The following is a 20,184-nucleotide window of genomic DNA, read 5'->3' on the forward strand; positions in this document are numbered from 1 at the left end:
TTCCACTACCCCATCTTCTTTAATCTGTGAATCAAGTTCTCTTTATTGATTTTGTAGAGAATTATGTATATTGACTTTTTGTTTTAAAACTATTCGAGAACTTATGCTTCTGCATCTTGCATATAAATCTGTTCTCCTTTTACTAGTTGAATTAAATGTGTATGTGTACAGTTTGAATTATGTTAAACTCAGCCTTGGGTTGACGAGTTAGTAAGTCTTATCACTTATGGATTTAACAGTGTAAGTTTTGTAGGTTGTAGCTAACTATATATATATAACACAATTCACTGATCTTTTATAGTGAATAACTTGACATATATTATTTTATTTGAAGTTTTTTGACATGAATTAACTTGAAGAAAATTCTCAAAATCTCACGATAAAATACAACAACATTGACGACTGCGTCCGAAAGGTACACATATAGCATTATTAAAAGGTGGTCTGTCCACTTCACATCTATCATAACAATCTTCTTTCTTCTTACAAGGTCCTCTGAAATCACAATCCGACCAAGCATCCATAATTCCTGAATTAGCCACCACTAGTGAATGTATATTATATATACATGGTAAGTCATTATTTTAAGTTTCTTACTAATATGTAATACAAATGGTTTTAAGAGAATACTAAGAGGAAAAAAATTGAACTTACGAGTGGATTGAACATCAATGAAAACTGAAGCAATGATTAAAAGAGCAACAAAGTAAAGTTTCGATGATGCCATCCTAAAGTTAAAATTTAAGAAATATAAAATTGATAATGATTATTTTACTACTCACAACATGAATTATCTATCTCTGTGGTTATATATAGCCAAAATTTTAAATAATATAAAGTAACTGTAAGACGTTATAAAAGAAGTATCTTTAATTAAAGTTTTGGTGCGTTTTTGGATTGTACTACACCTATGTATAGTAACATACCATTAGAAGTTAATACCAATTAATTACATTCATTGTCAAATTAGTAAAAACGTAAGTATTCATTATTTTATACAAGAATATACATTAAGATCTAACAAAAAAAAGTATCTCATATATATATATATATATATATATATATATATATATATACTATTAAAGTATATGATCCTATTGTCTTTTTTACCTTAGCATACCCTTTTATTTACTAACATTGCATATTTCATCAAGAGCAATCAAGTAATATTAATAACACATCTATATTTGGTCATTTTTCGGATCCAGCCTACATCACATCTCTTTTGGGCCATTTTGACCGATTAAAAAATCAGATCCAATTCTCACATTTTTTTTCTTTAGACCACTGAGTCCAAGTTCAAATAATTTTTTTTCAAATATTCTTAATTATTATTTTTTTTTCTTAATATAATTTAAGCATTCATAAAAATATTAATTTTTTTCATTGAAAAGTATAAATCTTTATTAAAAGTATATAATTTTTTTATTAAAATATTAACCACATAATAAAATAAATTTATCAGAATTATACCAACTTAATTCATTAAAGAAATAAAATTTAATTTTTTAAACATAAATAGTCATTTAAAATGAAATACAATAAATAAAAATAAAAAATTTAAGTTTTTTATAAAATAAAACACAAATATATGAAAATATGACATTTACAAGGCTAGACAAAATATACCTTTCCATGTTCCAGTTCATAACTGCTCTTAAGTCCTTTGGATAAGAGCGTCTTTAGTATTTACTGTCGTCTCCCATTGGATTTTCCATTTTGTTTAGTGACAACATAACCCCTTCCCAACTTTTAAATAAGGAAACTAAGACATTTTATTTTTAGTCAAATTCTAATTTTGTAACGACAATAGTCTAATACAAGTCCAACAGAGTGAAAATTGTTTGGGAAAATTGTTTTTTTAGAGCAAAAAAATGGTAATTATGTCCCTTTATACTAATCTACACTACTTTATGTCCCATTAGACTAATTTTTTTCAAAATGGCAGTAATGCCCTTAAAATTGTAATTTTTTATTTTTTTTCATTTTTTTTATTTTTTTGTTCCTTTTTCGTTTTTTTATTTTTTTTAAAAAAAATCGATTTTTTTTTTCAAAATATAAAAGTGAATATTCTCAAATATTTTGTTTCCATATTTTTAGGAACTGTTTTTTTATCCGTAGAATACAACTAATATGTAGAAATCGGTTTCTACAGTTTTTTAGAATTATAGTAATGTTTAGAGTTTGATTTCTACATGTTTTAGATTTATAGTAAATCTGTATAAGTCGGTTTCTACGTGTTTTAGATTTATATTAATGTGTAGATTTTGATTTCTAAAGATTTTAGAACGATAGGTTAAGCGCGGAATGTGTATTCTAAATATTTTTAGAATACTCCTATTTACGTAGATCACGTATTCTAAACATTGTAGATTCAATGAAAAAAGTGGATTTCGTTTTCTACTTCGTAGAATGTCATTTCTATTTTATTTAGAACATAATATGAAACTAGATTTTGACCCGCACGCCCGTGCGGGTCTATTTTTTTTAAAAAAAATATGATGATATTTGCTTCTTATGTCACTATTTAGGGTTGAGTAAAAAACTTGAATTCGAAGATTCAAACCGATCTTAATCCGAATAAGTAGTACTAAATCCGAACCAGAATTGATTAAATATCTGAATTATTCAAAATTTTGGTATTTGAATAATTGAAACCTAATCCGATCCGAACCGAATTATTTTGGGTATCCAAAATAGATTTATATACTTATATATATGATACTTTTAAGTTCGCATAAATGCTTGAAAATATATACAAATAATTAAACGTAAATATCTTAAATAGTTAAAAAAATACTCAAAACTCTAAAAATACTTAAATAATTATTAATTCTCTATCCAAATATTTAAACCAAACCTATTTAAATTGGTTATCCAAATCAGAACCAAATCTTCAAAGATCTGAACTGAACACGAAATCCCAAAAAGACCCGAAAACGAATCCGAACGTCCACCCCTAATCACTATTATATATATCCTATATGTGTTATCATAGGTTACAAAATATGTGTTATCATATAACTAATCGTATTTTATACGTACCATCAAATAAGTTTTCTTATAATTAATAATATTTTATACGTACAATCATATAAATAATCACATATTATATTTTAAAACTTAATGTGAAATATAAAACCATAATTTAAGTTGGTGTTTGAAATTGGATTTTGTATTGTATTTTTATTATATATATTTAAAAAATTATAATAGTTATTGGAAAATATGTTAGTAAAAATCAAATTTTGAATATATGTATATTTTTGAATGAATTTTTGATATAAATTAATTTTAAATTATTATTTTGATTTGAATATATATATCAAGTAACATAGATCCATTACTTTTTAATATAATGTAATGGACTTTCAATTTTTTTTAGTAGCATAAGCCCTTTATTGTTTTTTCTAATTTACTGCTATCCATGTTTCCAAACAGTACTATTTTTTAACTACTATTCATATTGCCAAACAATCCCAATGTGTACTTCAACTTTAATAATATAGATTTATAATTTTAACTTTTTTATAATTAGAAAAAATATCACTAAGTTCATATAGGTATTTTATCAAAAGTTACAATTTTTCCAAAATTTTTTTGTTTGTAAAACTATTTATTAAATTTATTTTCAAAAATATTAAAAGGTGTTATAGGAAAATATGACACAAAATATAGATTAGTCTAAAGAGACATAGTTACCATTTTTTTGCTCTAAAAAAAACAGTTTTCCCAAATTGTTTTCACCGTGCGGATTAAGATTTTTTAGAGAGGGTAAGAAAATAAAAAAAAAAATTGTCCAAAAGCAAATTCGTAAAATGATTGATCCAACGATTAGAATATATTGGATTGTGGGAACAAAGGCAGTTTTTTTTTTTTTGAAAAAGACAAAGGCAGATTTTGTTATTTTCCTTTTTGCTTGGTGACTCCATAATTATTTGTTTGTTGTGAAACAGAAAAAGGAAATTGAAACTTGCAAAAAAGGAAATTGAAAGTTGTCGGCGCGTTATCCGTATATGTATGTGTATATATTTGTTGTGACGCTTTCTAAACAAACATTATTCGCTAATTCTCTCAGATTTCACTTCACTTAGGGTTTCTTTCTTCTAAGCTTAGAGAGGCCATCTTCAACTGTTTGCAATGGCAGGACCAGATTTGTTCTTTGTTAAGCTTCTCGGCAAAGGTTCGTTTGGTTCGGTCAGTCTCTATCAAGGCGTACGCTACGACGGCGCTATGGTCTCCGTAGCCGTCAAAACCTCGGACAGTCAACATGCGGAGTCTCTATTCAGAGAGGTTCAAATACTGTCTGAATTCAAAGGGTGTCCGAGAATCGTCCAGTGCTACGAGACAAGAGTGGAAGCAAGTCTCAACCGATTTAATGGTAGCGTGGAGTACAAGATTCCCTTGGGGTACGCTCCTGGTGGAAGCCTGATGAGTTTCATCAAAAAATTCAAAGACAATAAGCTGCCTGATCCTCTGATCAGAGACTTTACTCGTATGCTTCTCCAAGGCTTAGCCACGATCCACGCACACGGTTACGTTCACTGCGACCTCAAACCAGAGAACATCCTCGTTTTCCCTAGCTACGCCTACAAGAACGGCGCGTGGAGATCTTCTTTCGAGTTGAAGATTTCTGATTTCGGCTTGTCGAGAAGGGAAGGAGACAGTAGCTGGTGGGAACCTAATCATCCGTTCGCGGGAACATCGATCTACATGTCTCCGGACTCGGTTTCTTACGGAGAGACAGGGAAAGACCTCGACTTATGGTCGTTGGGGTGCTGTGTACTGGAGATGTACACTGGGGAGGGACCATGGTGGCATAAGCACTATGAAGTGGATGATCTCATGAATGGCCAAGAGCCGCTGATTCCGAGTTACCTTCCTTTCGAAGCAAAACTCTTTATCATGACATGCTTTGCGCCGAGAACAAAAGATGCGACAAGGTTGTTGAGGCATATCTTCGTGCGTGGAGACGATGAGAAGAAGATGACACAGCCTTCTCCTATGAATGATAATAGCAAAGCAAAAATAGCTTTGCAACTGGCGAACTTTGTCAGGAACAATGTTTCTAAACCCCAAAACATTCGTGTACCTGCTGCTGAAGTCTTACCTGACAAGACCATAATGGCCTAGCTTTGCTCCCTGTTCCAATACTTTTTCTTTAATCAGTAGTTCATCTCGTTTATTTTAATTGATTTAGTAGAGAATTGTGTATATTGACTTTTTGTCTACAAACCAATCTGATACTGCATCTTTTCTTCTTCTTATTATATATATATATCTTTTCTCCTTTGATTAGTTGAATTGAATGTGTATGTGTATAAGTTCGCTTGGAGATTGTTTATTTCTTTAAATTGTATAACTTCCATGATTATCTGTAATCACACTTAACTTAAGTTTATCCTAGCTTTAACTTGGAGGTAACAGAACTGTTGCAGGAGGAATACTCAATCAACTATTTCTTTAATGGGATGTTGGCAAGTAGACTAAAAGTTGTATAATACAGATTCATATTCAACTGTTGCGAAAAATAACAATTTTTGAGCATTGATATAACAATTTTCCAAATTTGGGGTTTTGTCGTTTACAACAAGTCAACAACATAAGTTACAGAACACCCTGAACAGAGTAATTTTCACAAACTTGTGCGTAACCTTAAGAAGCATCCAACTTTATTTTGTCATGAAACAACGAGATGTACCTTAAGGTGAATGAAACGGGTTGATTTTTGGTATACAGAATGTTCTGTACTCAAAGTAGAACACAGTATCTTCCAACAATGCATGAATTTTTTTGCTGTAGCTAATCCTTCATTGGGCATTAAAACTCTCTATCCCCTTGACATGGTTTAGAGGCATGAACCTTTGCTGCAGCTAATACTCAAATGGGCATAACCGCTTTAAACACATGACCAAGAGATCCTTGTCCGAGAATGGCTGTGAACTTTTGTGTTGCCTTTTGAATATCCCTAAAGAACTTTTGCAAAAATTATTTTGTTTTTTAATAATAAAATTATAATTAATTTTGACAAAATAAATATATTTATATAAAATTTTGTTAACTTTTTTTCTAAGTTAGAATGAAAACTGGGCAATAATTTTAAAATTGGACATTTTCATTGTTTTGGAAATACTTCACTAATCATGGCCGTTCCAAAAAATGATTTGCCGGATTATTAAATCACTTATTTTAAGTTATATTTATTTTATGTTTTTTTTTATTTTAGTTTGGTATTTTTATTAGTTTACGCAAGTTTTATGTAAAATTTCTTATGGAATATCATATTTATTTTTATTATTTTTGATATTATTTAAATATAAAATAAAAAAATTCAATATTTAAAAGATTATTCTATAAATTAAAAAGTTTAACTCCAAAGTAGATTAATTGCTACATATGGAGTAATTTGAATTATTCTATCCATTACTCTATTTTGAAATTAAAAATAGAAAGTGGTTGGAGTAGGGGTGTCAAAATGGGTCATGACCATGGGTTGACCCAACTCAATTTGACCCATTAACCCAAATGAACTGTTTATTTTTGATCCAATGGGTTAATGGGTTAATAGGTTAATGGGTTAACAAGTTAATGAGTTTATTGGGTTGGGTCAACTCTGGCCATTTTGTTTTCAATTAAAAAAAAACATGAGTAAACCGCTCAATTCTAAGGTTTGATAGAATTGGAAAATCATGAGTTTCTCAAAAGTTCAATCATTTATTCGGTGGTAAAATGCGTTTCCCGCCAAAACCGCGAAAATACGTTTTTTCGCCAAAACCGCAAAAACGCGTTTTCCCGTCAAAACCGCAAAAACGCGTTTTTCCGCCAAAACTACAAAAACTCGTTTTCTCGCAAAACCACGTTTTCCGCCAAAACCACCAAACGCAATTTTCTGCCAAAACTGAAAAACCAGTTTTCCCGTAAAAACGCGTTCCGCCAAAACCGCGTTTTCCAGCCAACCGTTGGAGCATATTTTATTCTAAAATGGTGTTTGGAGTAGAAAATAAAGTAATTTTGGAGATATCCTAAGCCATGATGTGGTGATTACATATAAACAATTATTAAAATTTAAATAAGTTTAGATAAATTTAACATTTTGGAATCTTAACCAATAGTCTTTATATGATGATTTATGAATGTAAATATTTTTTAAAAGATTTAATTATACATAAATATGATTTTAATTAAAATTATCTTATTTTGTGGTTATTAAATAAAGTTACAATATTTTTTTGAATAAGCTAAATATTTATAAAAATGTTTAAATTTTCCTAATTTAAGCTAGAAAATTTATTATACTTTTAATTTTATTATTTTTAGTATATTAACATAATTATGTATTTTGATTTAAAATTTTTGGTATGTAACCAAATTTATCTATTATCTTATTTTAAGAATATTAACAAAACCAAAAAAAAAACATTGTTAAAAAAAATTTAGCTATTATTTTATTTTATGAATTTTACCAAAACAATTATCATTAAAAAATTGTACATGTCATAATATAATGGAAACATGTCATTTTCACTAATCCATGTCATTTTGATAATGAATGTGTTGATGGTACATAACTAATAACTAAAATAATAGTCAGAAATAATATTTAGGGGATAACTTAATATATTTTTATTAGAAATTTTATTTTAACATTAATTAAATATAAGAAAATCTTCAAAAACTCACGATAAAATACAACAACATTGGCGACTGCTTCCTTTGTGTACACATGTAGCATTATTAAAAGGTGGTCTGTCCACTTCACATCTAGCATAACAATCTTCTTTCTTCTTACAAGGTCCTCTGAAATCACAATCCGACGAAGCATCCATAATTCCTGAATTAGCCACCAAAACATTAAATGTATATATGTAAGATACAAATGATTTTATATAAAATAAAAAGAGAATACTATGAGGAAAAGAAAACTTACGAATGGATTGAACACTACTAACAAGAGCTGAAAGGATAATTAAAAGAGCAACAAAGTAAAGTTTCGATGATGTCATCCGGAATTAAACGTTTTAGCAATATAAAATTGATAATGATTATTTTTTATTACTCACAACATGAATAGTCTATATATCCGGTTTTTATAGCCAAAAATTTTAAATAATTTATAGTAACTGTATCTTTTAAATTTTAAAATAGTATAAATATATTAAATTTAGAGATTGTTTTTTCCAATTGTACATACACATCGTATAGTAACAAATATTAGAAGTTAATTAATAGAAATTATTAAAGAATCATAGTCAAATTATTGAAAAATATAAGTACTCATTATTTAATACATGTATATACATTAAGATGCATGCACTTATTGCTATAAATAATCTATATTTAAAATATTAGTAATATCATAATATTGTATATCCATGTTTAAAAATAGTTAATAAAACATTGCCATACAATTTCCGTATATTTCCAAATACTTTTAAGTATTTTGATTTATCTATCTATATATTATTTGAGAAATGAATTTACTTAGTTATCATGTTCTTCATGATTTTAGGTTGAGTTATTATTTTTAATAAAAAAAATTAAACTCGATGATATCTTTAGTGAATAATCATATAATTTATTATTTAACTGATTACAAATTAATATTATAAAAAAAGATCTCAAAAAATAAAAAAATCACATGTTGAAAAAAGAAAAGACAATTCCATGTATTTATTCTGTGTTTATCTACATATTTTTTCTTATTATTAATTTATAATTGATACTATATATACACATATAATGATTAGCTTTATAATTATACTAAAATATTTAAAATAGTTTTATAAGAAATAACAAAAAAATATTTATATTTGTTTCTAAATATAATATGTCACGGCTTATTTACTTTTACTAAATTATTAAATTTATTTGAGTATTAAAATCTATATTATTATTTGAAAAGTGAATTTGCTTAGGTGTCATGCTATATATACACATATAATAATTAGATTTATAATTATTCTTAAATATAAAAAAATAGTTTTATAAAAAATAAAATAAAAAGTGATTTATATTTGTTTGTAAACATAATATGTCATGACTTATTTACTTTTTCTAAATTATTAAATTTTTTTGATTATTAAAATCTATACTAGTATTTGGAAAATGATTTTCTTATTTTTCATGTTCTTCATGATTTTAGGTTAGGTTATTATTTTTAATAAAAAAATTATTCAGACTTATTAAAGCCGTTGACATCTTTAATGAATAGTCATATAATTTATTATTTAACTGACTACAAATTAATATTAAAAAAAAGATCTCAAAAAATAAATAGATCACATGTTAAAAAAGATCTAAGTATTTACAAAATAGAAGGACAACTAAAAAAAAAGCCTTTTATTTTAATAGTATAGATTTACATTCATTAGAAATAAAAACTAAACTAAATTATCATTATAATTATAGAATAATAAATTTAATATAACTATAACTACTATTTTAGGGTGGTTTCCCTTCTTTGTCATGAATCTAAGCATTGTAAATAAATATTTTCCAAGAGTAAATTGAATCTAGGTTATAGTAATTATAGCTGCGACCCCTTTATCACTAGACCAATTCTACGTTGGTAACTATCCATTTTAGTTATATACATGTTACCAATTTTGGCTATTTAGATTTTTTATTCAAAAATGCTTATGGACAATAAATACAATAAGTCAGCTACTTTATCGTCGGGCCACCTGTGGTCTAGTGTAGTCGTAGAATAGTATCCTGCCACAAAACAGATATGGGTTCGATTACGGCTGGTGCATGAACTGTTGTACAGCAGTGATGATACTGGGCTTTAGCGATGGTTGGTCCATCGTTTTAAAAACAAACAATCTTAAGATTTTGTCATCAATGAAGTGTTGCCCTTTCACTTTCAATAACTGAAATTTTAAACAAAGATACTTCAAACATATATCGTCGTGCTAAGTGTTACATAAATATTCGATAACAAAACATTCAAATTCCAAACATAGCAGCAGAGAGAGTCTCAAGCACTGATGTTTTCGACGGTAGCACTTTTATCTACTCTCTTGAATATCCCTGCAATCACCTGTTGTTTGAAATGCATAAAACACACACACACACAACTTGGACGAAGAACAAGAGACTTCAATCTATAACTTAGATTACGAAGCTAAGAAAAGTATACCTTTCCAGGTCCCAATTCATAGCTGCTCTTGATTCCTTTGGATAAGAGTGTCTTTACTGTTGTCTCCCATTGGACTGGAGATGTCACCTGGCAGGTTTCAACACCCTTTTGAGTCTTTGTTTTATAAGCAATACATAGAGCTCTAATGAAGTACTGCTTTTTTTAACCTGGCGTGCAAGTATCTTCTTGATTGTGTCTGGATCTGCATGAGGCTGTGCATCCACATTGGAGATCACTGGGATCCTTGGACTTCTGATCTCCGTCTCCGCCAATGCAGCTTCTAATCTAGACACTGCTGGTTCCATGAAACTTGTGTGGAAAGCCGCTGCAACAGCTAGCCGAACCTACGCACACCCCAACAACCATCATGTTTCTTTTTAGCCTCAATGAAGACGGGCATAACATAAGATAAAGCTGAGAAGATACCGTCATTCAAGCCTTGAATGACTTAGCTTTGGCTTCAACAACTTCGATTCCCTTAAGACCTCCAGATACTGCGTAGTTACCCTGTATTTGAACAAATGATTTTCTACAATTCTAGAATGCAAAATGACTTCATGAAGGATCTATATATATATATATATATATATATATATATATATTACCGGACATAAGTAATTTGCGATCTGAACTTTGTCAGCTTCATCTACTTCCTGATTTGCTGCATCGCATAGCTGTTGAACTTTTTCTGAGTCCAGCCCTATGATACTAACCATGGCACTCTTAGCAGCATCCGCAGCCGCCTAAAAAAAAGGCATTTAATTACAGACTAAGTGAATAAACAGCTGTTCAGCAAAACAAAACACCAACCTATCAATATGCAAAAATAAAGTTTATAAAATCTTTACCTGCATGGCTTCTCCTCTAAGTTTTACAAGCTTTAGCCCATCCTCAAAGCTTAAGAATTAAAAATAGAAAAGTAAGGCAATGGTGCAGACATGACAAAATAACATGTGTTTCATACAATAATATATGGGAATCTCACCACCATCTTTCAATTTAGGAGATATTGATTCAGCTATTAACAAACCATTTTTTATAACCCGATATCCAGCGAGCCTAGGCCCAACCGACTAATCCCATGAGATTTATCCACCGGCGCCAGACACCCATTGTTCGCAATGGAAATTAGATACCAATGTCGTCTCGCCACACAAGCGGGTACATCTGAGATGGTAGGTTTGCAAGCCCACCTTACCACTCGACCACGCTTGTGTGGAGAGACGGCATTGACGCTTTTCATAGGCTACTTAACCTCATAATTAATTATGTGATTTACTTTGGTTGGAAGTATTGTTCACTTGAGGCAAATGACAGACGTGGCTCACGTTCTTCAATTAATTGACCCTTTTAATTAGTTTCATACTTAATTAAGTTTCAATCATAAGTAAAGACCAAAAGAATCTTGTGGCACGCACGAGGCTTATTCATTTATAGTAGAATGTAAATAAAAAAAAAACTAATTTCTTAATTAATCGATTTCGGCGCCGCTCGTACGTAGTCGGTGCCCGAAACCTCCGTGTTATGAAGCTTCCTCATACGTCCTTACTCCATTCTTTTTGGGGCATTAATCATTTGAAGAATGGGTTTTAATCAAAATAATTGTAACAGCGTCATAATTAACATCGAATATAACGTACTACTATACTATACATGGTGTAGTTCACATCTTACATTTTTTTTGGTTAAAACACATCTCACATTTTTGTCTTTTCGAGATGAAAGATGTGATAAAAAGCTTGATAACTTTTTAAAAGACAAATACTTAGGTTCACCCCTATGGTGAATGGTTAAATTCACCTCACTATTTATAACCAACCAAAATGCCATGTAAGATTAATTAAAAAAAGTAATAAAATTAAAAAATAAATAACTCAGAAAAACAACACCGATATTAAAACCGTCCGTAACAACCAAAACTCTAAAAATCAAAAATATAAACCCTAAACTTTAAACCCCAAATCATAAACCCTAAACCCCAAATCCTAAACCCTAAACCCAATACCCTGAATCCTAAACTCTAAACCCAAAATCCTAAACCCTATATTCTAAACTCAAAATCTTAAACCCAAACCCCAAAACTCTAACCCTAAATCCTAAATCCTAAACCCTAAACCCAAAACACAACCCTAAATTAATCCCTAAACTCATTACTTGATCATGGTTCGGGTTTATGGTTTAGAGTTTTGGGTTTAGGGTTTAGAATTTAAGGTTTAGAGTTTAGGGTTGATGGTTTAGGGTGTATGGTTTAGGGTTTTGGGTTTAGAATTTAGAATTTTAGGTTTAGAGTTTAGGGTTTAGGGTTTATGGTTTTGGGTTTTGGGTTTAGAATTTAGAATTTTAGGTTTAGAGTTCAGGATTTAGGGTTTATGGTTTAGAGTTTTGGGTTTTAGGTTTAGAAATTAGGGTTTAGATTTTAAGATTTAGAGTTTAGGATTTGAGGTTTAGGGTTTAGATATTAGATTTTTAGAATTTCGGGTTTTGTAGACGGCGTTAACGTCGGTGTTTTGTTTTCACCAATTTTTTTAAAATTTTATTACCTTTTTAACTAATCCTACATGGTAATTTGATTGGTTATAAAAGGTGAGGTGAATTTAACCATTCACCATAGGGGTGAACCCAAGTATTGTTCTTTTAAAAATTAGAAAATGAGGACAAAGCACTGTTTTCATAGATTCTTCAAATAATTCGACTTGAATGATGTTTATGTAATATTCTACTATCTGTAAACTTTTCTTCTTGTGAATTTAATTAAAAGGTTGAGAGTATCAAACTTGTAAACTTTTCTTCTACTATCTGTAAACATTTATAAAAAGGTTGACATTGTCTAAACAATGATACTTGATACCGCACAAGTCACAACTGATTTTGAGTTATTCGTGTTGGCAAAGAGCGCATTAATTAGGTACACATGTAAACCTTTAAAAAGTATGTTTATATATCAGAATATATTCGTATACTAAACTAGCTCTAAGTAGAATCTATTTGTTCTACAACATATTTCCATAGATGAATTAGTTCACCACAGGTCCACAGTTACAAAAAAAAAAGCTCACCAGAAACTTTATATTTTTCTAACATGAAAAACTTTTTGAAATACATAGGTTTCAATACGTATATGTGTTACATAGGTTCGTATTTAATATTCACAAAATAATCGGATATATTTAGTATGAGTAGATCTGTATTAAATATCTTATAATTTTTAATTGGCTTTGTGTATTATCGATATAAATATTTATATATCTATATAGTATAGAGTAACAGTGTTTTGCGTATAAAAAGTTAAAATTAAACACTCTTAAAAATAAATTATACATTATAATTTCAAACTGTGAAGATGCTGAGGGTCCACAATTACTTGTAACGAATTCATTATTGGATAAAGCATATATATGTTTAGTATAACTTAGACCATCTCCAACCCACCCTTATTTCTATCTCTATATTTTCCCCTAAAATAGAGAAACTCTATTATAGAGGTGAAAATGCTCCAATGTATGCCTCTATAATAGAGTTCCTCTATTTTAAAGGAAAATATAGAGGAAAGTTACTTTTTGCCTCTATATTTAGAGGTGAAAATAACATATCTCTATATTTTCCCCTATAAATAGAGAAACTCTATTATAGAGGCATACATTGGAGCATTTTCACCTCTATAATAGAGATTTCTATTTTAGAGGAAATTATAGAGGTGTACATTGGAGATGCTCTTAGTACGTACGTAGTTAGGTATAGAAAATAGGATGATTCTAAATTGCTAGTATTTCTTTTTGATTAGTTTCGAAAATAATCATATGGCTTAACACCTTCACTTATTCATCAAATGATAAAATTATAATAGTTTTTAGTAGTCAAGAGATTAGAGATGAAAGGTGTGTTATATATTGGATAGGTCGATTAATTGAGTGGAATAAAAGATATACAAATAAACACTAGTAAGGACATTTCAGTCAATAAAACATCCTTATATATATAACGTGGTCTTTCTCGCAAAGACAACAACACATAGAACAACAAAGAACAAATTTAAAAACTTTTTGAAACACTTACCTCTCTTTTTTCGTTCTGTTAAGAAAACTTAAGCGATTTGTTAGCAAAAGAGATATGGGAAACAGTTTACGGTGTTGTTTAGCTTGTGTACTTCCATGTGGAGCTTTAGATTTGATCCGAATCGTACATCTCAACGGCCATGTTGACGAGATTACTCGTCCGATGACCGCAGGCGAGATCCTTCAGGCGAATCCTAACCATGTCTTAAGCAAACCATGTTCGCAAGGAGTTGTTCGTAAGATCTTGATCTTATCTCCTGAATCTGAGCTTAAGCGTGGAAGCATCTATTTTCTTATACCGGATACTTCCTTGCCGGAGAAGAAGAAGACAAAGAAGAAAAAGGAAGTCCAACGTCGGAAAAAGAGTCCTGAAAACGCCAATGACATCAAGATTCATCATATGGTGAGTACTAGTAAGGATCTTGATTTGACGTTGTGTGAGAAATATTTGGAAGATGTTATGTTGTCGTCGTCGAAGAAATGTTTTCCGGCCGGTAAAGAAAATCGTCACCGCCGGAGACATAGTCGGCCGGCGTCGGTGTCCCTGTGGCGGCCTCAGCTTGCTAGCATCTCTGAGGATTTTTAATGTCTTTTTTTTTTATTCTTGGTTAATACTGTCTATTTTTCTTAAAATTTTTTAATCCGGAAATCGGATTTTATTAACAACCCCGATGAGAATATTTTCATTTTTTAAGAAAATAGTTTTGGTAAGAAGTCGAAAAGAAAAACTTTGTAATGTACTAATGTGGATGAGATCTATGTTAAATTGATGATCTAACTTCAGTCGTTCGTGGCAGAGGACAAAATCATATAATCCTTATACAAAACACTAGGGCAGGAATCGGATTGTAGTATACAATTAAGATTTTTTTTTTTTTTTGAAACAGTATACAATTGAGAATAAAATTCGAAAATATATAGAAAACAGAGGCTTTTTTAACGTGAACCAAGTAGTAATAACACGGAATGGTAAAATCGCGTGTGGGTTAAAAAAATTAATAATTTAGTATTTACTGAAGAATTATTTGGGTTGAGACAAACTGATTAATGGTTAATTAATGTCAACTAATAATGAAAGATGTGGGAATTTAAAGAAAACTGAAACTGAATCATAGTACGAGACAAATTATTTCAATTATAAACTTCACGACTTTTTAAACTGCATGTTCAGCTGTTATGCAACGTATTTAGACCAGTTGGTTTTGTTTTAGAGTTTCGGTGGTTAAGTTTACATGTTATTTTGATTAATAATGTGAACTTAAGACGACTAATAAGAGTTTAAAAAAAGAGTGGACCAATCATGCAGGTTGTCACATGTAGATGTAGCCACGTAGGTGGACCAATCGAAAAACCCTTTTAAAGCTGAAAATTTAAAACATATGGTTCAAATAATACAAAATGTTCAATCATATAAAGGGCAAGAAATATTAAGACATTTACTGTACATCGACAAACTAATAAAGGCCTCAATGATATATAAATGAGAAATAATAATAATTGTAACTTGCTTCTGGATTTGTGCACCCTTTCTGTTAGTGTTTTCTTGGAATATTTTTGGCAGATTTAACTATGGAGAGGGTGGTTATTCATGGGCAAAACCCAAGGAAATGTTGACTTCATCTTTAAATTTAATAGAAATAATATATACGTTGTATAGTTCCTAATTTTTTTTTTACAACATTATTATAATTTACCTTAAAATATATAAAGCTTCTTAAATCTCAAGATCTGCCTGCTTAGAAAATGTATATGTTTTTGATGGTGCAACTCCACCAAGGGCAATATGATACTGATAAAAGCATTGACAATAGTTAGGCCTAAAACAATTCATGGCAAGCTATTTTCTAAAGAAATTATATATGCATCAATGCATGTCATTTACCAAAAATAGTTATTTCTTTTTTGGGTAAAAAAGTTACTTATTTTCTCTCTCTCTTATTAACATCAAACTAAAAAGTAAAGGAAAAAAATCATCTAGAAGTACTACATGACATGTCTTGAATCGTTATCCTCAGGCTCAACTTAAGATTCCAAATACATCACCTCTTATATAAGAAAAAAAAAAGAAAAGAAATATATCTCTATAGGTATGAACTTTTGATTTAAAAAATATAACTAAATCAGGATTTAGTCACTTGGTTACTCTAATTTTTGCTGAGATCAATGGTAGTGAAACCTTCTTCAGCAGAGAAGCGTGGCTGTATTCGTGTATCTCCGACCTTTTGATGTTCGACAGGCAATTTATAACTATCGTCAATGGCCAGATCAGCATCTCCTTGCTGCTGATGAACAACGAGTACCGAGAAATGAAAATCCGGCGACGTCAACATATCTCCAATCACACCTAACTCAGGGCACTCGCTCCAGTCAGTAAGTCCGTACAAGACCGAAGACTCTAGGTCATGGTCTCGACCCACTAACACCATGTCATAAGCCTCTCCAAGTGAGCTAATCACTTGCGTTGTCTCCACGCCATCTTTCACTATCTCCTCTACGTAGTGGACTTTCCCTTTGTTCGCTGCATGGCTCTTGAAATCCTTTATTAGATTGTACTCGTCCATAGCGCTGTAGTCCTCGTCCTGAAGGGAGCTCTTGTGACGGAAATGTATCATTGTCACGTTAAGCTCCGGTTTTTCAGCCATCCTCATACATAACGCGAGCGCCTCCGCGTCGTCCCGGCCTCCGATGAAGAGCACCGCCACGTTCTGCCACGTATTGCTCATCAAGACGGAGCGACGTCCCTCGCATTCCCCTCTGTCGATGAATAACGCGACGGAACAAGGTGCTGCTTCAAGGACGTTGAGGTTTATGTTCCTGATGGGCCCGTTGACGCGTCCGACCGTCCCGTCAATCGCGTACTGCTTGTGGAACGGAAGTACGATTAACGTCGCCTTCTTGTCGAGTCCCAATGTACATACGTCGTTGTTTATACTCGAGAAAGGCGCGGCTGCTGTGAAATGTTGGGCCATGAGAGTACTCTGATGCATCATAGATTTAAGTTAAATAAATGTGTTATTTCTAATTCATATTCTATCTATTAAGACCATTTAGATTATGTGTTTTTTTATTTACCTTTACCTTCATATTTACTATGCATATTTTCTAAAACCAAAAAGGTTTAAATTTTTTTGTTTGTTAGTTGTAATTGTAAACACCAAACGCAGATGTACCATCTCGTTTACTTTTGGTGTTTATATTTGCACATTCAATTGTTTGTTTGTGTATACTCTTTTAATATATTTCAATTTAACTTTTAAGTATTTAACGCAATTGTTTTGTGTTAAGTTGTAATTAAACGTAAGCATTTGATGTAAAACGAACACAATGTTTACTTGACTTTTCCGTTTACACTTTCAGTTGTTTGTTTTTGTGTGTATTTGCATCAAGGTCTATGTTTAGTATGTTTATTTTCCAAGTAGAACAAAGTTTTTAATTTGTTTTTCTCTAGTTCATGTGTGTATAGTTTACCTGATACTTTTGCTCAAAACGTTGGAATGCATTGACAATGTGTGTGGATTGAGCGGTGTTGGGATCAAGTTTGTTCATCTGGTGGTGCGGCGTGAGGACAGCATGAGCTCGGCCTTTAAGCTCGACAAGGTGCAACGTGAAGAATGATATTGGGTTAAACCTTGTCGGGTAAGTAGCTTCTAAAAGATTCACCATGGAAGGAACATTTTCAACATTGTAGATGCAAAGAAGAAGACGGAGCTGAAGATTGCGTTCTCTCGTGTTGATGATCGTTCGTTTGCTTTTGCTTTTGTAGCGTTTAGATGGATCGTAGAGGTACACCACGAGAAACCGCGAGATCCCGGTAACGATCAAAATCGTGATAATCATCAGATTAAAGCATTGCGTGTCAACAACCTGTAAACAAATATATTCTTACATTAAGATTAAAGAAAGTTTAATTAGAGCATGAAACACTAATCAATGAATAATACATTTTCATGACACTAAACATCCTATCAATTACCAAAATAGCCAACATATGTGTTATTCCCTCCAGTTTTATTGGGAGACCTTTTAAGATTATGCATATAAATAAAAAATATATTTTACAATTTATAAACAAAACATCATCAATTATCCATTTAAACCACAATCTAATCAATTAAAAATTGAATATGTCATGTTAGTTGGAACAGAATAAACTTTCTAAAACATCAATTATTAAAAATGGAGGGAGTAATTTATTTGGTACCTGAGCGTCTTTCCACACAAGAGTAGTGTAGACTTCGATGATACCTTGGCAACACATCAAGAAACCCAAACAAAGCGCGTCTCCAATCGGCGTTTTGCAGTAAGCAGACGCAGCTGCTGTTCCAAGGAACTTGCAGCCATAGGTGACCAAGAGAATGACTTCAATCATTAACACATGGTTCTCATGGCTCTCAGTGATCTCAAAGAAGTTAGTATTTAACCCACTAATGGCGATGAAACACGGGAGTAGCATACTCGAGGCGATCATATCGAGTTTCGTAGCAAGTTCTGTGCCCAAAGGCGGACCGTCAGGGAGCGAAACGCCTAGCCAAAACGCTCCAAATGCAGCGTGGACGCCAAAGACCTCTGAGGCAATGCTAACTATAGACAAAATCAAGAGTATTGGATAAAACGGGACAACGTCTTTGTTATCCATAGATTTGCTTTTCCTCTGGGTGAGCCATATGATCGAAGGCCTAAAGATGCCAGCAATCGACCCAAGAAGACATGAGATCATGACAATCCCCCAAACGCCATTCATAGTTCGCTCTCGCGTGTAGAGATTAAACGCTAGAGCCACCAAGCAGCCACAAGCTTCGCAGACTATTGAGCAGTTGGTGGCTAACCGTCCTAGCTCTGAGTTGAGAATGTTAAGCTCCTCTAAGACCGTGGTTGTAACCGGGAATGATGTCATGGAGCTCAAGGAGATCACAGTGGCTGCGCAGTGAACCACCTGTTTGGGAAGTCCTATAGTACTGTTAATGAAGAAAACCGTGAGGCTTCCGAGGGAGAAAGGGAAGGCGTAAGAGGCAGCACCGATTAATATCGCTTTGGAACCGGCTTTTTTGATAATAGTCCAATCGATTTTGAGTCCAAGAATGAAGAGATGGATGATGAAACCAACGTTTGAAATTGTTTGTATTATGACCTTGCCTCCAGGAGGAAGGAACGTATCCAAGTAAGCAATGTTACGTCCTAAGAAAGACGGTCCAAGAACAACACCAGCCTATCCATTACACAATAACGTTTTAGTTAATAGGAAAAATAAAAACAAATCAATTAAAGACATGTAAAAATGTAATAATATCAGAAATGGTATATACCAAGACTTGAGCAGAGATCATTCCTTGTTTTAAAGGTTTAAGGACACCGAAGATAATCCTAGAGGTGATAATGATGACTGACATTTGAATCATGAGAAGAGGCACTGCGTATTGGAGAGGGTCACTTTTCATGAAAAGTCCCTTTGAGGTCAACATTTTTTCCCTCTGGCATACAAGCTGCTCCATCATGAATGGACCGTGCACTGGCCCAAATTGCGATGAGTTGATCTCTGCATAACCTAACCTCGACAAATCCATGGTCTTTTCTAATCTGTACAAAAAGAATGCAAGAAGAGAGAAAGAGAGATAGAGAGTAGGCTTGGGTTGGGTTAGACTATGAAGGTTATGTTTTCATTTTTTTGAGGAGAAAATGTAATGGAGAATGCTTTAAGAATGAGAGTGGAATGTGGATGTAAAAGGAGATGGAGAAGAAAACAGAGGACTCTGTTTTTTACTTGACTTTGTGAGGTCAAAGAAAGAAGATACAGAGAAAGGTATCTGAGAGAAGAGAAGAAAGATGAACCTGTCTTTGTAGTTTCTATTTATTGTTTCTTCCTATTTTTTGTTTGGTTAAAGTTCTTTGCGCATAATCTCCACCGTTCTAAATTTGTGGTCATGCTTTCGCTTTTAAATTCCAGTAATATTTTATGGATTTAGAATTTAATTTTAAAAAGAAAAAAATTGGGGT

The 20,184-nt window shown here is 31.7% G+C and overlaps 5 protein-coding genes and 1 pseudogene across 6 annotated transcripts; 2 read left to right on the forward strand and 4 right to left on the reverse strand.

Annotated features, from left to right (window-relative positions):
- Positions 1-293: 293 nt before the first annotated feature.
- LOC111199690 (putative defensin-like protein 271) lies at positions 294-979 on the reverse strand. Of its 2 annotated transcripts, none has more exons than XR_002653499.2 (2): positions 655-979; positions 294-544 (listed from the first exon to the last, which is right to left on the reverse strand). XR_002653499.2 is itself a non-coding variant. In XM_022689804.2 (2 exons), exons 1-2 carry the CDS (start codon positions 725-727, stop codon positions 375-377), a joined length of 228 nt encoding a protein of 75 aa, XP_022545525.1. In that variant the 5' UTR covers positions 728-979; the 3' UTR covers positions 294-374. The 2 variants fall into 2 exon arrangements, 1 of the variants encoding a protein (XP_022545525.1); XM_022689804.2 differs by having other exon boundaries at positions 294-529.
- A 2,987-nt stretch (positions 980-3,966) lies between these two features.
- On the forward strand, positions 3,967-5,619 carry LOC106350356 (mitogen-activated protein kinase kinase kinase 20-like). The gene has a single exon (XM_013790252.3). It carries the CDS (start codon positions 4,141-4,143, stop codon positions 5,131-5,133), a length of 993 nt encoding a protein of 330 aa, XP_013645706.1. The 5' UTR covers positions 3,967-4,140; the 3' UTR covers positions 5,134-5,619.
- A 1,980-nt stretch (positions 5,620-7,599) lies between these two features.
- LOC111200030 (putative defensin-like protein 271) lies at positions 7,600-8,070 on the reverse strand. The gene is made up of 2 exons (XM_022690709.2): positions 7,928-8,070; positions 7,600-7,831 (listed from the first exon to the last, which is right to left on the reverse strand). The coding sequence occupies exons 1-2, from the start codon at positions 8,001-8,003 to the stop codon at positions 7,677-7,679; spliced, it is 231 nt and encodes a 76-aa protein (XP_022546430.1). The 5' UTR covers positions 8,004-8,070; the 3' UTR covers positions 7,600-7,676.
- A 1,756-nt stretch (positions 8,071-9,826) lies between these two features.
- On the reverse strand, positions 9,827-11,371 carry LOC106443406 (annotated as a pseudogene).
- A 2,588-nt stretch (positions 11,372-13,959) lies between these two features.
- On the forward strand, positions 13,960-14,976 carry LOC106443405. The gene has a single exon (XM_013884974.3). It carries the CDS (start codon positions 14,249-14,251, stop codon positions 14,777-14,779), a length of 531 nt encoding a protein of 176 aa, XP_013740428.1. The 5' UTR covers positions 13,960-14,248; the 3' UTR covers positions 14,780-14,976.
- Positions 14,977-16,174: 1,198 nt separating this feature from the next.
- Positions 16,175-19,991, reverse strand: LOC106437599 (cation/H(+) symporter 13-like). The gene is made up of 4 exons (XM_013878507.3): positions 19,497-19,991; positions 18,395-19,399; positions 17,662-18,057; positions 16,175-17,171 (listed from the first exon to the last, which is right to left on the reverse strand). Exons 1-4 carry the CDS (start codon positions 19,752-19,754, stop codon positions 16,338-16,340), a joined length of 2,493 nt encoding a protein of 830 aa, XP_013733961.1. The 5' UTR covers positions 19,755-19,991; the 3' UTR covers positions 16,175-16,337.
- Positions 19,992-20,184: the final 193 nt, after the last annotated feature.

This window comes from Brassica napus, chromosome A3 (genome assembly GCF_020379485.1).
Source record: "Brassica napus cultivar Da-Ae chromosome A3, Da-Ae, whole genome shotgun sequence".
Taxonomy (NCBI): Eukaryota; Viridiplantae; Streptophyta; class Magnoliopsida; order Brassicales; family Brassicaceae; genus Brassica; species Brassica napus.

Excerpts from the sequence above, each read along its gene's own strand:
- LOC111199690 (XM_022689804.2), bottom strand. The coding sequence starts at position 727 with ATGGCATCATCGAAACTTTACTTTGTTGCTCTTTTAATCATTGCTTCA. Across the intron at positions 530-654 it reads CATTGATGTTCAATCCACTC|GAATTATGGATGCTTGGTCG; the intron begins GTAAGTTCAATT and ends TGGCTAATTCAG.
- LOC106350356 (XM_013790252.3), top strand. The coding sequence starts at position 4,141 with ATGGCAGGACCAGATTTGTTCTTTGTTAAGCTTCTCGGCAAAGGTTCG.
- LOC111200030 (XM_022690709.2), bottom strand. The coding sequence starts at position 8,003 with ATGACATCATCGAAACTTTACTTTGTTGCTCTTTTAATTATCCTTTCA. Across the intron at positions 7,832-7,927 it reads TAGTAGTGTTCAATCCATTC|GAATTATGGATGCTTCGTCG; the intron begins GTAAGTTTTCTT and ends TGGCTAATTCAG.
- LOC106443405 (XM_013884974.3), top strand. The coding sequence starts at position 14,249 with ATGGGAAACAGTTTACGGTGTTGTTTAGCTTGTGTACTTCCATGTGGA.
- LOC106437599 (XM_013878507.3), bottom strand. The coding sequence starts at position 19,754 with ATGGATTTGTCGAGGTTAGGTTATGCAGAGATCAACTCATCGCAATTT. Across the intron at positions 18,058-18,394 it reads TTGTGTGGAAAGACGCTCAG|GTTGTTGACACGCAATGCTT; the intron begins GTACCAAATAAA and ends ATTTGTTTACAG. Across the intron at positions 17,172-17,661 it reads GTTTTGAGCAAAAGTATCAG|AGTACTCTCATGGCCCAACA; the intron begins GTAAACTATACA and ends ATGATGCATCAG.